The 14,621-nt window shown below is 39.9% G+C and overlaps 1 protein-coding gene across 6 annotated transcripts in view; it reads left to right on the top strand.

The window, feature by feature from the left end:
* Positions 1–14,621, top strand: part of SFMBT2 (Scm like with four mbt domains 2) — a 264,272-nt gene that overhangs the window by 32,967 nt on the left and 216,684 nt on the right. For all 6 annotated transcript variants that reach the window (XM_006150049.3, XM_027772467.1, XM_027772468.1 and 3 more), the window contains exons 3-4: positions 1,744–1,838; positions 4,371–4,611. In XM_006150049.3, coding sequence (XP_006150111.1) covers positions 1,744–1,838; positions 4,371–4,611 — 336 coding nt within the window. The remainder of the gene's footprint in view (positions 1–1,743; positions 1,839–4,370; positions 4,612–14,621) is intronic.

A 14,621-nucleotide genomic window follows, 5' to 3' on the forward strand; every position in this document is an offset into this window, starting at 1 on the left:
TTTTGTGTGTGTGTGTGTGTGTGTGTGTGTGTGTTTGTGTGTGTAAGTTTACTATTTCTTATGTGAATGAGAAGGACAGATACAGAGAAAGAGAGAGAAAGAGACAGAGAGCACCTTCAACAGGGTCTTGACAATGTGACTCACCCTCAGCCTTGGCATACTCATGACTTTGGCATACTCAGGGAGGTCTCCAGGCATGAACCCAGAACCTTCCCACGTGAGTCAGCCTCACAGAGCATTATGTATTATTGCTGCACCACCATCCAGCTCCGTCTGAACATTACTGTAAGAGAAAAGGATTTAAACTATAAAGTTCATGTTTGCCTATTTGAACAGCTCCTCTAACTGTATGTTCTTTCCTTATGATAGCCTTGCATGTAGGTTAAAATTGTGCTTACAGTTTAATAGTTACCTCAAGTGGAAACAATGACATAATATTTATGCTATCTCTATCTCAAAGTGTGTTATTTGGTACTTTTTAATTATATAAATGATAAATTGCTTATAGGCTTAACTGTTTGGGGAAGTGGTTTATTTCCTTTAGAACCTTGGTGGGTGGTTCTGTGCAGATTTAAAACTGTTAACAATTTTAGGAGCCATGTTATACATTTGATTGTATTTCTCCTTGTTCTTTGTGATCAGAAGAATACATGTCCCATTAGTCTTTCCCTGAGAACCCAGTCCTTTTAAAAGATAGAAGTTGAGGATCCTGGACTGGGCAGGTATCCTTGGGGTGTCTGGCAACTGATCTATTTCAGTTGATAATATGCTGGGTGACCTCAGACACTTGAGTAATCCTGGGCCTCCATTTTTTTTTTTTTTTTTTTTGGAGAGGTTTTTCACTATAGGGCGTGTGCATTCGCCAGACAGACAGAGACATAGAGACAGAAAGCGAGAAATCACCCCCAGGGGGGATGGTCACGCCGCAATCCCTTCTCCTCCATTCTCCTCTCGGGATCTTGGGCACGCATGCACACGCGCCCGGCGTGAGTTTTAAGCCACCGGGTCCGGGACATGAACCGCGGTCGACTACATGGGAGTCCAGCGACATAACCATTACGCTAACTGCTGGTTCCCGGGTCTCCGTTTTTTCCGTCTTAGAATGATATTGGAGCTGATGCTGTCATGAGTCCCTGGCACTGACAGTCTAGGATATTATTTGATAAACTCCAGTTACACTAAATAGCCAATGACTAGATGGTGCTGGTGGTTGGTATACATACAGCACTAAAGTAGTGCCTACTGGTTGAGTTCGTCTTGGCCTCCAAGCTTCTCAAAGGCTGGGGTGTCTACTGCAGTCAATTTCAAATGAATGGTGTAACATGCAGCAAATAAGGGGGCTTTCAAAAGTTCATGCAAAGTATACATTATGTAAAAATGATACATGGATTTCAAAAAGTTTTGCACTGAAATAAACTTGTACTTTAATTTTGTTTTCCCATGAGCTTTTTGAAGTACTCTCATATGCCTCGAAACAAGTCTTGTTTTGTTTACTTGAAATCACCTAATGTTACTCTCACCTTTGTCAGGGTAGTTAAAGCAGAATTTCTCTACTGTGTCTTTTTATCACTCAACATCTTTTAAATCAGCAAACAAGCTCTGCGAAGACCTCAGCAGTGTCCTCAACCATTGAATTGGTTTGTCTCTTGCATTTAGGATTTCCTGGTCTCAGTGGAAGGCCAATGCCTTTTCATTCCTCACTCTAGTATTAATATATATATATATGTTTGTTTTCTTTGACAGAGGAAGGTTCAAGCCTGGAGGAAATTGGCTTTAACTGGGGAGAATATTTGGAAGAAACGGGTGCCAGTGCAGCTCCTCATACATCATTCAAACATGTACGTGAAACAGCTCGGTTCCTCAGATCTGTGTTTAAAGGGTAGGAAGGAAAAAAAAAAACATCTATAGGGAGAAGCTAAAGAACTGATCAGAAGAAGGGGGTGAAAAGAAAAGAAGGAAATTCGGCCATGATTTCTTAGGAACAGAGATGTGGAAGTTAGCTTGATTTTCATGAGTAGCGGCAAAAGAGACAGGTCACGGGTAAAGTTGTTTGGAAAAAGTAGAAAGCCAGTAGACTCGGCAAGTAGGTATGGTGTGTAATCTCTTCTTAGGAGGTGGAAGGACCATGTATTTTCATTTTCAATTACTATTTTGATTTTGAAAGGATGTATAAAAGTTTATAGTCATTGTGGCCAGATGAACAAAACTAGGGAAGATGACCATATATATTCTAAAAACATTTGGGTCCAAACTAAAATCCATTCTCATCAACAATATTTCTTTGAATAATGCATATAGCCTACCCACCAGAGGGGAAGCCCAGAAAATATTTTTAAAAATTGAGTTTGTATCAGGTTCTTGTTTAGGTGTGAGCCATTGGTAGTTTATCATCAGCAAGGAAAATACTAAATTTGTAGGGCTCAAGGTCTTAGGTATTACCATTGTTTGAATGGAACTGAAAATTTAACTTAACAGTTTTTAGAGAAATATATATATATTTTTCTACTAGGGTACCCAAGGATAGCAGCTCAGCTTGAGTATCATAAGCAAATTGAGGCACTTTCTTATCCTATACTTCCTCATAGATCCTAAGCTGAATTAGAAAGCCAGCACATTAATTCTTAATTCTTTTTTTTTAAATTGATTTATTTATTACATGAGATACAGAAAGAGGGAGAGAAAGAGAGAAAGAGACACATGTCCAAGAGGGCCCCCATGTCAGGATTCATCCACAATCTCATGCAGCCTTGATTATGTACCTGTTGTGCTCAGGCAGGTCCTAGGATGCAAACCCAGAACCTTTCCCATGGTGGTCCAGTTGTGTTACCACTACACCAGCACTAGGCCCTGGACTCTTTATTTTAGTTAAGGATTTTATTCTTTTTTTTTGAGGTGAAGTGTTCTTTTGGAAAGGAATGTAAATTTGTAAGGCCTAGTAAAGGTAGCTTGCATTCCCATTTCTCTCTCATCATTTTATAATTGCTAGTTTATTATTAATATGATCATGGCTGTTTAACAAAACCAAGGGCTAAACATTAAAACACAGCAAAACTAAAACTTTCCTGACAAACAGCATAGACATGGTCTTGGAAAAACCAGTGTCACATGCACAGCTTATGATGTTGGGTGATTCGGTCATTTCTGTAAGGCAGTTTAAGAAAAAGATATGAACTGACAACTTACCTTTCTGTACTTCACTTTCTGTACAGAGTCACTCTTGTTCTCCTTGACTCAGTCAATTATACCTCCTTGTTAGGTATAATGGTGTGTCCTGCAGGGCCATGCAGAATTTCCACAGGCCTGTGTGCCAGGTTTAAGGGAAAAGTAGTATTGGATCTGTGGATGAGTGATTTATAATTCTATGATCTCCTGTAAGCAACTATTGTTTATGGACAGCTGATATGTCAACTTTGGATATGATCCACCAGGCTAGAAAACTTTTTGTTGGAGAGGTGGGTAGGGCTGGTAGATACCAATAGAGTACAACCCTTATAACCCTTAATTAAAAAGCATAAAGAAAAAAATTCATTCTCCAGAGTGGTGCTGTTTACATGGAACTCTTGAGCCCTTGAAAAGTGTGTAGTCCAAATTGAGATGCGCTCTAAATGTAGAAAACATACTAGACTTTGAAAGCTGCATTCTAAGAATGTTGAATATTTCGTTAGTGCTTTTTATGTTGACTACATGTTGAGATGACAATATTTTGGATATATTGGGTTCAATAAAATATGTTGTTAAAATGAGCTTTATCTGCTATATCTCTCCCTCCTCAATGTGGTTTCTAGAAAATTTAACTTTATGTCTGTAGCTCACGTTGTATTTTTTTCTAGACAAATGTGAGGGGTCTTCAGAAAATTCATGCAAGATGTATTTTGTGAACAAACTATGTGTCTATTTCAAAAATTTTTTTCGTACTAAAATAAGCTTGTACTTTAAATCCATTTTCTACAAGGTACATGCATTCATTTTCCAGAAGGTACATGCATTCATTAGAGAGAGGCAGAGTTGGGGGAGAGAGAAAGCACTCCCCAATGGTCAGGGCCACACTGTAATCCTTCCTCCTCTATTTCTTCATCCTGTCAGGATTTGGGGCACACATGCGAATGTGCCCTGCATGTTTCTTAAGGTTCTAGGTTGGGATTTGAACCAGTGGTTAGCCATTTGGGATATGGTTCCCTTAACCACTAATCCATGGGGCTGGTCTTCCACAAACTTTTAGATATCCCCTCACATATTCTATATTGTTCTATATTGTTCTAGGGTAACAAAAATATTGTTTTTTAAGTGTCCTACTTTTTTGGTAGTTTGTGTAATCTTTGGGTTTGTGTGTCTAGTCTAACAGTGGCTCCTGTGTTTCTGATTTCCTTAAGGTTGAAATCAGCATTCAGAGCAACTTCCAGCCGGGAATGAAATTGGAAGTGGCTAATAAGAACAACCCTGACACGTACTGGGTGGCAACAATCATCACCACCTGCGGGCAGCTCCTGCTTCTGCGCTACTGTGGTTACGGGGAGGACCGCAGGGCTGACTTCTGGTGCGACGTTGTCATAGCAGATCTGCACCCTGTGGGATGGTGCACGCAGAACAACAAGGTGTTGATGCCCCCGGATGGTGAGCCTGCAGTTCCAAGGCTTCATTGACAGACACTCCTTCTTCCTGGTACCTGGGGCTGCTGTAGTGGCAGAGAGCCTTGTAGAGAATCCCCAAGGGGATTGGGTGGGCAGGTCTTCTGGCTTTTTAAAAACGGCTTCTTGGGCTTCATTTGTTGAGTGGCACTGAGGTGAGGGGAAATGGGTGCATTTTCAGATGGCTGAGCTGGTCCTGACAGTTGAGGCCACCATGGCCATGGATGCACTGGAGGCTGATCCTGAGTTTGTTTTTCTGGGGTCAGAAAGGAAGGCTGAAGGGATGCCAGGAATTAAGGTCTTGTTTTCCTTTTCTTTTTTTTTTTTCTGCTTTACCTAAACTGGCCTTTGAACAGTACTAAGAAACCTCTTAAACAGGCTTCTCTAATAAGTTTTAATCTGTTTTGTGGGGAGACAGTCCCAGTGCAAAGCATGTAGGAAACCAAATAGATGAGGAGAAATGAATCACTCTCAAGGGAATGGTCATAGCTCATATAGACAAAAACAGTTTAGTTACTTCAAAGCAATGGTTCTCTAATGGGGCAGTTTCACCCCCACGGGGCCATCTGCCAATGTCTGGAAGCATTCTTGGTGGGAGCCCTGGGGAGAATGTTTCTACAACCTAGTGAGAAGAGACTAAACCTCCTGCAATGTGCAGGAAGACCCCTAACTAAGAAATATCAGGCCCTACCTGCCAGTAATGACCCTGCTCTAAAAGAATGGGCTGCATATTATTACAAAGACATTAACGAAAACTGTCTGGTCCTGAAGGTGAAAAAAACGAGTTTAACCAAACAACTGCATTTCAGTCTCAGCACATTTTTTAGTTTCATCTTATGATGAGGGCAGCGATGGTACTTGAAGGCTCTTGGTGCCACCTCTCAAGTGTGTGTAATATCTCCCTTGTAGGAGCTGCCTCTTTCTATTTTGAAGCAACATGTAAAGTACCCGAGAAAAAAAATCTTCAGGTTGATTATGTCTGTGGTATTAGCAATTGCCTTAGCCTTTCAGAATATTACAATTGTTCTTCTTTAGGGTACAATGTATTGTTTATTTTGATTGGTAGGAATGGTCTGTGGTTTTGTACTACCCTTTGGTACACGTTATTGAGAGCCTGCTATGGGGAGGTCATAAAACATGACTGGAGTTTAAGAGTTGTACTGATTTGACATTTGTTAGGATTGACTCCATTGCCTTGGCCTTAGCTGACATCTTGACCCTTTATTGTCTCAGAAGAAAGAAGGGCCTTCTTTCTTTCCTTCCTGTTTTGGGTTTCTGCATCTGCTCTCTCCTGTGCCTGGAATTTCTTTTCTTCCTTCTTCCTCTTCCAGCTGTCAGCTTCTCTATCACTTCATCTTTCACCCGAGATGGCCCCTGTCTGTGCAGACGTGTCAGGTCAGATCCTGTCTGTGCTCACATGGGTGTGTGGGCCCTTAGTGCTATCCAATGAGTGCAACTATATTTCCCCACCCCACCCCCACTGATTTTTTTAAAAAATTGAGATATAATTCACGTATTATAAACTATCTCTTTAAAGTGTACAGTTTACTGATTTTGAATATACTCACAAGGTTGTGCAACCATTACCACTACCTAATTCCAGGATATTTTTTATCATCCTCATTGTTATTCCCCATTTCCCTTTCCCCCCATCCCTTGGTCATCGCTGTACTAACATCGCTGTTTTGTGGTTCTTTGCCCATTTTATCTCCTGGACAGCAAGTTCCATGGTATGAGCTGACTTGCCTATGTAGCCCAGTGCTTCATGAGCTTTCCTTAAAGGTTGACTGGGTAATTGATGATCCACTGAAGAGTTACAGTGCTGCTTGTGTAGCAGACCAAAGGATCATTGCTGTTAACAAGACAAGGAGTGCCTTTGCTCCCCTTAACATTTCTTCTTTGCATTTTGAGTTAGTACTACTGTCTGTATCATTCTATCTAAAGGTGTGAGCGTTTGTTTCTGGTCTGTCTTTTGAAGGTGCTTTTCAGTTGACTTTTGGAGAATCGGTGTTAATGGGTCTGACTTTATTTTTAACTCCCATTCCCATTCTACATAAGCAAATTGCAGGTAAGGAAACAAGTTTTGGGCTAATCAGTAAACTATAGTGCTTTTGGTAATGCCTATTTTCACTTAGTGATTACCTAGCCTAAACTGGTCATAAACTACATTTTTAGAATTAAAACCACCACTGAGGTGAGAACGTACAATGTAAAATTATTCATTTTTTATATGATTTTGGATCTATGAAAAAAATAAATCAGTCTCAGTTCTACTGATGGGATAGTGAGAAAATATCAGTTCTAGTTAGAGAATTAGAGCGGTCCCTTCTCAAAACATACAACACAGTAAGGGACAGACTGATATGTGTTAATCCTAGGGGATGTGTCCACACTCTGGGACACCGAGAGTAGAGGAGCCTAACGGGGGTAACAGAGAAGGACAGCCAGGCCCGACTCTTGTTTACAGCCCCGCCACATCGCTGTTCTTTTTGCTAGCATTTTCATGATCACATTTATGGCTCACTCTTAAAGTTTGACACTTGAGTAGCTAGATGCCCTTGGAAAGGATGTAAGAGGGTTTCACTTGATAACAGCTTCTCTAGTGACTAGTTTTAGAGAGAAGTTCCAGGGTTCTAAATTTTAACACTCTGGGGGCTAATGGGTTCATTTGGTAAAAATCCAGGCTGTTGCTTGAGAGAAAGAGGGCATAGTTTATTAATCAATTCTTTCTCTCTTGGAAGAAGAATGTGGCAGCGGTCTCAGTCTCAGAAACACTATCACATTTGTATCCCAGTGACTTGTTCTATTAGGCAAGACACAGACACACTTAAAATGACAAGTTCAAAATGAAAAATGAGAAAATCCTGGAAAAAGAGAAACCATTAATATGACGGAAAGGTTTGAAGTCTGTCCAAACAATAACAGGTTATGCTAATTTGAGGATTTCTTCCGCGCTGATTTTTAAAGAACTTAAAAAAATTTAGTAGGTAATCAATACGACTTGGAAATCTTTAGTACAGAGAACAAAGTCAGGAAATAGCAGGTTCATGGGGCAAGAGGTTTTATTGATTGCTGTAGGACAGGATAATTATTGCTTTGTAACCAGAGGCGGCAGTTGTTCCAGAGGGAATAGTAGAATCTATTTTTTGAACAAGGATTCTTGTTTGTGTGGTTTTCTGTCTCAGAGAGCTAATATCATTGTAAATTCTGCAACTGTACCTGGTCGATCTTTGTTGTGGTTAAACTTGAAAGGCATCACAGAATATTAACATGAGTTATAGCAATCCATGACACATAATGTTTCTGTTTGGAAGGTTCTGTGATGATAGAGATTTTCTTACTGATCCTGGGAATCAGGATGGTATAGAAGAAGGGGCTGGAGCCAGAGATCTGAGAGTTCTCAATTGACCTCTACCTTTAACTTTGCTCCATGGGGGTGAGGGGGTTCCCTCCCAATGCTTGCATATATTTTTTTTAGGAATTATTTAATTTTATTTATTTATTCATTTATTTTAATTTGGCCAGAGAGAGAGACATAGAAAGTGAGAGAGAGGGAAAGTGAGAAAGCAAGCCACCAGGTCCAGGACTCAAACCGTGGTTTGCCAAGTGGGAGTGTCCAGAGCCTTAACCACCACACCACCTGCTGGTCCCAATACTTGCATATTTTAAATGAGGAGATCGTAGCCTGTAATTTCTGAAGAGCTTTACAGTCTGTAGTTCCTTGGTTGTGATTCTTGGGAAGGAAGGAAGAATGAAGGAAGAAAAGAAGGAAGGAAGAAAGAGAGGAAAGTAGGTAAAGAAGAGGTGCTAGGGTTTTTTTGTTTGTTTGTTTGTTTTGTTTTTTTACTTTTTGCTGATTTATTTATTTTAATGTATGAGGAATGGAGTTATTTTGGAATTACAGTCCATGGATGTCTAGCCCAGGAATCTGTCCGAAGCACAGAAGTAAAATTTCTAAGTTATTGTTGGGCATGATGAAGCTTTAATGGGTTGAGAAGCAAATTAATTAGATTGGGAAATTATTGTGAATGTTTGGGGAGAGTTTTCCTTCATAAAGGATGTAGACTCTGGTCTCCTGTTGGAACTCAGAGAGGTAAAGAGTTTTCAGTCCTTGCCTGAGTGGCTGGTGGGTGCTGTGTTCAGTTTATGGATTGTGTCTGGCTGGAAGAATTTGTGCATTTTTGTCCGTTATGCTTTGTGGGAGAAATGCCTTTCTTTGCTATCAGAATGAGGTTGAAGACCTCAAGTTTTTTTTTTTTTTTAAGAGAGATTTTTGCTATAGGGCATGTGCACTCGCCGGAATACAGAGAAAGAAACAGACAGAAAGTGAGAAATCACCCCCCTTCCCCAGGGGGATGGTCATGCCGCAATCCCTTCTCCTCCATTCTCCTCTGGAGATCTTGGGCATGCTTGTACACGCGCCCAACATGAGTTTTAAGCAACTGGGTCCGGGACTCAAACCATAGTTGACTACATGGGGGGTCCAGTGATGTAACCATTACGCCATCTGCTGGTCTTGGAGACCTCAAGGTCTTTAATAATGCTTTGAGATTGTTCAAAGTAGTCTGTCATCATCTGAAATTACTGCATTAAAAGAGTAATTTTACTATTTTAGATGATGGTTTTAGAAAACATGTAGAACTATTTATAGACTGTTTTGTCTTGCAATTTCACTTATTTATTTATTTCTTCCATGCCTGAGAGAGACAGGGAGAGACAGAGAAAGATAGACAGAGAGAGAGAAGAGAGAAGAGACAGACAGATAGCTCCCCCAGTGGTGTTTATCTCCATCTTCAACCGTCCCTGATCATGGGCGTGTACATGCCCTATATACTCAGATCTCAGAAAAGTCTTCAGAGAAGAACTTTTCCACGTGGGTCGACATTGCAAACCATCACGTTTTACCACTACATCGCTGTCTGGTGGCCCTGTTTTGTATTTTAAATTAATTTAAGCTTTGAATTAGTTACGTTAACTGTTATGAGAAGAAAATTATCATGGCCGCAGCTCCAGGGTGTGAGAGGAATGGTTATTTATCATTGCCATAGGATTCTGATTAGCAGAGAATTCCACTGAAAAGGGCATGTTTAGAGACCTGGTTTCAGTGGCCGGTTGGCTGTTCAGACACTGGTGTAGCTGCTCATGAGCTAATTGGTACTAATCTTTCATATTAAAAGTATTAAGGAACATAGTACATTAAAGCATTGCTAAGTGCAGTGGAGGATTATGGCTCTTGCTAGTGGAGCAAAATGTAAAACGTTTTGGCTTAGTAAATCAATAAGGCTTGATTTATTCATAAGCACATGCAAAGCTTGCAAAGGGCAGCTGCCAAATAATTATTGTTTATGGTGATAATGTACGGAAATCATTTAATCCAGTGACTTTCATTGTTATTTATTGAGAAGTAGTGACATTACCTTTTAATGTCTGAGTTAGGGACTTTTGGAGTTTTAGCTGGTGCCTGCTGAGACCCTGAAAGGATGCTCCTATAGGATTGAAGGTAAATATGTGTGACGATGCATATCCAAATAAAACCCCTTGGCTTATAAACGGAGAAATAGTTATGTGTGCTTTCTACTGTTGCAGTAAAAAGTATTGGAATTACAGCGCCTCAGGAATCATGCCACTAATTTTTATTTTTCCTATTATTAAAATTTCTGTGATTTGAATTGCAAACTCTGCAGTCTTGCCAGAATGACTCTATTTACCATTCAAAGTCAAATCAAAATTACTGGAGTTAGTTAATATATAACTTATTTGAATAAAGGAATGTTTATTCATGAAGTGTTAGGGGAAAGTGCGAAGATGGGCTTATGTTATGTGGGTAGATCTTGCCAAGTTCCAAAACCTGGTCCTGGGACTGTTTTTGGAAATTGCTATTTTTGCTGTAATTGATCATAAAGGGAGACATGCTGGCCAGTGATACAAGGGATATAAAGTGATCAGAGAGCAGGACTTAGACTTCTTAACCAGTGTTTAACTATGGATTGAGAAGTAGGAATTGGTTTTATGAGACTATCACTTTGTAAAATTTATGTTTTATTATTTAAATGATATTTTAATAGTACTAAAGAAACTTAAAGTTTAACTGTGATTCTATTTGTTTACTAATAAGAAAATTCAGTATAAATGCTAAAAGCTCAAAAAGAAAAACCAAACAATTAATCCTAACTGGCCACTCAGAGTTGAATGAAGCAGAGAGACTCATTAAATATTTATTTTTTGTAAGAATTATTTATGTATTTAATCCCATTTGTTATTATTATTTTTTAATTTGACCAGACAGACAGAGAGAGAGAGAGAGAGAGAGAGAAAGGGAAAGCGAGAAAGCAAGCTGCCAGGTCTGGGATTTGAACTGTGGTCTGCCATGTGGGAATCCAGAGCTTTTAACCACTACGCTGCCTACTGGCCCCAAGACTCATTAAATATTAAATGGTTTGATGTAAAAAGAAAATAACACATTGGTGTAAGAAAAGAACACATAGTGTGTGTTCGATAAGTACAATAGTAAATCAACTGAAAGTCTTAGTTGTACATTTAAAAAATGAGTTGGGGGGGCCCAAAGGTGGCATGGTGGTTAAGGGTGCCGGCTGACCACAGTTCAAGTCCTGGACCTGGCGACTTGCTTTCACACTTTCCCTCTCTCTCTACCCTTCTCTGCTCAAATATACATGCATACATACACAAATATATAAATAAAGTTAAATAAAATGATTCCGAAAAAGAATAAGAGTCACTTAGTATCCTATTACCAAAAAACTTTTTTTTTTTGGAGGTTTTTGCCTTAGGGTGTGTGTGCTCACTGGAGAAAGAGAGAGAGAGAGACGGTGAGAGAGAAAGTGAGGAATCACTCACCAGGGGGAGGGCCACTCTGCTATCCTTCTCCTCCTGGGATCTTGGGCAGGCACACATATGCGCCCAATGTGAGTTTCAAGTGACTACGTCCAGGACTTGAACGTTAGCTATGTGGGAATCCAACAATGTAACCACTGTGCCATTTGCTGGCCCCAAAAAGCCATTTTTGATAATACTGTGTGAAAGAAGGAATTTTCAGGTGAGAAACAGTAATCCTTTTTCTGTAGATACTTAATGGACACTTTTTAAGAGACAGAGACAGGGAGAGGAAAGCACCCCCACCCCTCTATGGAGAATGGTCACATTGCAATTCTCATCCATCTCTCTCTTCTTTCGAGATTTTGGGCATGTGCACATGCTGGGCAAGTTTTTTAAGCCTCTGGCTCCAGACACAAACTGTGTGGTCTGCCATGTGGGATCTAGATACCTTAACCACCACACCATAGGTGACTACTTAATGGACCTTTTATTTATTTATTTATTTATTGGAGAGGTTTTTGCTATAGGGCGCGTGTGCTTGCCTACCAGACAGAGAGAGACAGAGAGATAGAAAACGAGAAATCACCCTCCAGGGTGGATGGCCCTGCCGCAATACCTTCTCCTCCGTTCTCCTCTCGGGATCTTAGGCACGCAAGCACATGGCGTGAGTTTAAGCCACCGGGTCTAGGAATCAAACCGCAGTCGACTACGTGGGAGTCCAGCGACATAGCCATTACGCTAACTGCTGGTTCCCTTAATGGACCTTTTTAAAATACTGCACCAGCAGATGGCATAATGGTTACATTGCTGGACTCCCACATGGCTGACTATAGTTCAAGTCCTGTACCTGGTGTCTTGAGACTCATGCCAGGTGGTGTGTGTGTGTGTGTGTGTGTGTGCCCCAAATTCCAAGAGGTGAGTGGAGGAGAAGGGATTGTAGCATGGCTGTCCCCCTGGTGGATGATTTCTCGCTTTCTGTCTCTCTGTCTCTCCAGAATACATGTGCCCTATATCAAAAATCTCCCTTTAAAAAAAAAAAAGGAAAGAAAAAATTCACATGGTTTTTGAGTCCTGTATGATCAGGTGATGAGCCTTGTAGACATTCAACACAATGAGTAGACCAGGGTAGTCTAGCCTTGTAGATGTATAGGATATGTGTGTATATGTGTGTGTGTGTGTGTGTGTGTGTGTGTGTGTGTATGTTTTGATCTAAATAGTATTTTAAAATAATTTTAGTATTTAGCACTTACTAATAACATTTAAATTTTTGTAGATTATTGACTTATCTTGAAAAATGAGATTAAGACAGTTAGATATTCCACATGTTGGCTGGTCGTTACCTGGAGCAGCTTCCTTTTTAGATGATCACTTGTCTGCTGTCCAGATCTTCCCTGCTTGGGTCCTGTGCCCTGAGAATCATACATGGAGCTAGAATAGTTACCAGTGCCCTTGCACAATCTCAGAGCATGTGACCTCAGAGTTTTAGCAAACCATGCTGAGCTTCTGAGGCCCCTTGTTACAACCCACCAAGTTGGACCAGTGATTGCTAAGGTTTCTGTCAGTGGAAAAACAGTTCTGAATATAAGATTTGGAAGAAAAGTAGTCCAGCCAGTGACATGGTAGTTGGAGCGATTGAGTCCCATATGGCCGACTCCATGGTTCTAGTTGGGACCTAGAAACTTGAGAAACATGCCAGGTGAATGTGTGTGGGTGCCCAAAATCCTGAAAGGAGAGAGAGATGGAGGAAAGGGAATTGTAATATGACCATTCCCCATGGGAGTTGCTTTCTCACTTTCCCTCTCTCTTACTAGTGAGCACATGCACCCTCTAGCAAATTAAAAAAAAAAAAATGCATGAATGATATTTATGAAAGGGCTCTGAAATATGCAGGTTCTATGATCAGAAGCCAAAGACACTGTGGATTTTAGCCTGTGAAGGGAAAAACAATAAAGACTAAAAATTGAATGTAGACTTAATGATCCTCACAAATAACAAAGACCTTTATATAGGTAATGGCAGGTACTCTTTGTTTATGAGTGCAATGTGAATATTCTTTTCTCCTATAAATCCCTGCTTGGTATTTGCATTGTTTTTGACATTTGATATATATCACACACTCCCTTTACATTATCTTGTACAGTGAATAAACAAATCAAGCTATATAATATCTGTTCCTTAGCTCCAATTAAAAAAACAGTTTCACCACAAAATATTTCTTTTGTGCCCTGATTATTATATCACGTAATTGCATTTAATACTCTTTTCAAAACAACCTTGTAAATTGGTTGGAATTATTCTTATTTTAAATTTGAAGAAAATGTGAATATTTCTAGGTCAGGCAGATTGATGGAGATTTTGTTTAGGATGATAATTCTTCCCAGTTCTGAGACCAGTGTTTTGAAAATAACCAGTGTGTGTGTGTGGGGTGTGTGTCATTAAATACTTGTTCATTGATTAAATTTTATCAGTAAGACTTCAGAATGGTCAGACTTGAATATTAGAAACATGTCACTGATTAAAGTGGTAGAATTGTTTTTTTGTGATTTTTTTTTTTAAAGGCGATTATGATAGAAAGCTACTTGTCCAGAATGTTTTCCATTTTGTCTTTTTTGGCGGCAAATAAATGGAAGAAATGCGGTCTGGAACTTCTTTGGCGAATGATAATCATGAGATTATGTAAAGTTATGTAAATTGTATCAGATGCTATTTGGGTTTTTCTGTGCTACATGAAAACTGTAAGCACAACTCAGGGACTAGAAGATTTTCCTTTATAGTGCTAGTCATAAATGAATTTATTTTCTTCTGCTTCTCAATCCAGTAACATATGTAATTTAACTCAAGCATGTGTTTGATTCTTTTTAGAATATGTGCGAGTGAGTTCATTCTGTGCGTTTCCTTGGACTCTTATATACTTTAGCTCCTTGTTAACTCTTTGCTTTCATTAACTGTCAGAACTCCTGTTTCTACAGTCTTCCCCTTCCTCTTGGTCCTATATGGCTCCCTCTGGAGACCCTGGCCCTCACCTGCTTTATACATGGCTCAGAGGATGATGGCCTTAAGTACATGGAGGTCTCTAGTTCCTGCACTGGGTGAACCCTTGAATATCCTAAATTACTCCCAGGTATGGCATACAAGGGAAGCTACATGTCACCTTTCAATAGA

The sequence above is a fragment of the Tupaia chinensis genome, unplaced genomic scaffold (assembly GCF_000334495.1).
Source record: "Tupaia chinensis unplaced genomic scaffold, TupChi_1.0 Scaffold000275_1, whole genome shotgun sequence".
In the NCBI taxonomy this organism is placed as follows: Eukaryota; Metazoa; Chordata; class Mammalia; order Scandentia; family Tupaiidae; genus Tupaia; species Tupaia belangeri.